General features: G+C 42.4%; 1 protein-coding gene across 1 annotated transcript in view; it reads left to right on the top strand.

Moving 5' to 3' along the window:
- Positions 1–1,967, top strand: part of LOC106518889 (nebulin) — a gene marked incomplete at its 5' end in the record, with an annotated part of 42,099 nt that overhangs the window by 17,752 nt on the left and 22,380 nt on the right. Inside the window, 2 exon segments of the mRNA XM_014010322.1 lie at positions 618–731; positions 814–918. Of these exon segments, the coding sequence (XP_013865776.1) occupies positions 618–731; positions 814–918 (219 nt within the window).

The following is a 1,967-nucleotide window of genomic DNA, read 5'->3' as shown; positions in this document are numbered from 1 at the left end:
TAATGACAGTATATCTGTTTATAATCTGGATTAAAACTCTAAAATATTTTAACCAGAAAATTAAAAGTGCATCATTTGAATTTTTTTCCCTACATTTATACTTTTACTTAACAACTTGTTCTTGTGTCAAAWTTAAAATGAGGAGAAAATAAAAATCTGTTTTGCGTGTTATTCTGATCAAGCTGAAAATGAAACCATTTCCACCTCCAGCTGATGGACAGGTGCATCCCTTCACTGTCAACAAACCTTTGTACCTTTGCCACTTCTTTTTTTCTTTACCTTTTTTGAGGTTTCTTGTAGAAACTGTTGAAGTTTATTATTTGACATTAGCTTACAGAACAAAAACATTTGATTCTGAGTGCTTTACATTTTTTAAACACAAGACAAATAAAGAGTTTCTTACTAAATAAGCTGAAGAAAGAGAAATAATCTTCCTTACTGAATCCTCACTAATGTTTTCTAGCCTTCATCCTTGTCCTCCCTCATTCCGGCTCCTCTGCTTCACTCCCGTTGTCCTTGTAGGTGTTTTGGTTTGCAGCCCTCCTCCGTCTGAATGAGCAGAAATTTGTGGTTTCCTGAGAGAAGCGTTTGTTTGTAACCATGCTTCCTGTCCACAGAGAGAATACAAGAAGGCACTGGAGCAGGAGATCAAGGGCAAAGGAATGCTGGCTCTGGCCACAGACACCCCAGACTTCATGAGAGCCAGGAACGCCACGGACATCCTGAGTCAGGTCTGGACCCTGTCGGTGCTTCSAGCTGCAGGAACACAACGAACCAAAGCACTGCTGACAGTTTTATGTCTTCGTTTCGTAGACCAAGTACAAGCAGACTGCTGAAATGGACAGAGCCAGCTACACTACTGTCATCGACACCCCTGACATCATCCATGCTCAGCAGATGAGGAACATCGTCAGCCAGGTGAGCATCCAGCTGCTGGGGAGGGGGTCTGTTTTACCAGACCTCTGCCATTTGGCAGTTAAACCTTTAAATCCCAGTGAACMGCCATYTGGCAGATGTGAATAGCCCTTCTTGCCTCCAGTGTTGTGTAAATGAGGCCATTACATTTGAAAGAAGTAAGTCTGCCTGCAGCTAATCCAGCCACGCCCCATATCCTCACTCTGCTTCTCAAGGGCTCCTGTTGACAAGATTTTGCTCTGAAGATGTGGTGTGTTGCAAAGAACAGAACTGGATGCCACTGTCTTTTCAGAGCTGCAGTAAAAAATGTAAAGAGAGCAGAAGATACTTTATTAGTTAATTATTATCGAACTACTGAAAACCACCAAAAACCATGAGAAAACATGTAAAACCTCTCCTCCCTTTCCAACTTCTTTTTCTCCTTCTCCTCCTTCTTTTCCGTATCACTTTACTACAACGTATTGGATGTCCATGTTGGCGTTTCACGCTTCCAAGAGATCTGGGTTGTATCCATTCAGCCAGCAGTCCTTAGGATCACGTTTATTTATGACGACCATTCCAGATGGTCCAGATGTTACTCCAGGCTTGTAACATGACCCAGGCACAATATGAAGCTCACGTCAATGATCTCACATCTGGAATGGTCGTCATAAATAAACGTGATCCTAAGGACTGCTGGGTGAATGGATATAACCCAGATCTCTTGGAAGAGTGGAACGCCAACATGGACATCCAATACATTATAATAAAGTAATACGGAAAAGAAGGAGGAGAAGGAGAAAAAAGAAGGAGGAAAGGGAGAAGGAGGAGAAGAAGGCGGAGGATATGTAGGTTTGGGCCAAAGGTGGGGGGGGTATGTAGGAGCCCTTGAGAAACAGAGAGAATATCATCGGGCGTGGTGGGTGTGTCAGCTGACCTGTGAGTGGCTGCATGTATAACAAAAGGTGACCCTAATGGGTTGTAAATTACCCCAGCACCGCCGTGTGGCAGTCTCTGGTAGAAAAGGGAGTTGTTTGAAAATTTTAAATATTAAATAATAATAATAATAATAA

This window comes from Austrofundulus limnaeus, unplaced genomic scaffold (assembly GCF_001266775.1).
Source record: "Austrofundulus limnaeus strain Quisiro unplaced genomic scaffold, Austrofundulus_limnaeus-1.0 Scaffold67, whole genome shotgun sequence".
NCBI classification, from domain to species: domain Eukaryota; kingdom Metazoa; phylum Chordata; class Actinopteri; order Cyprinodontiformes; family Rivulidae; genus Austrofundulus; species Austrofundulus limnaeus.
This window is presented reverse-complemented; position numbering and strand designations above follow the sequence as displayed.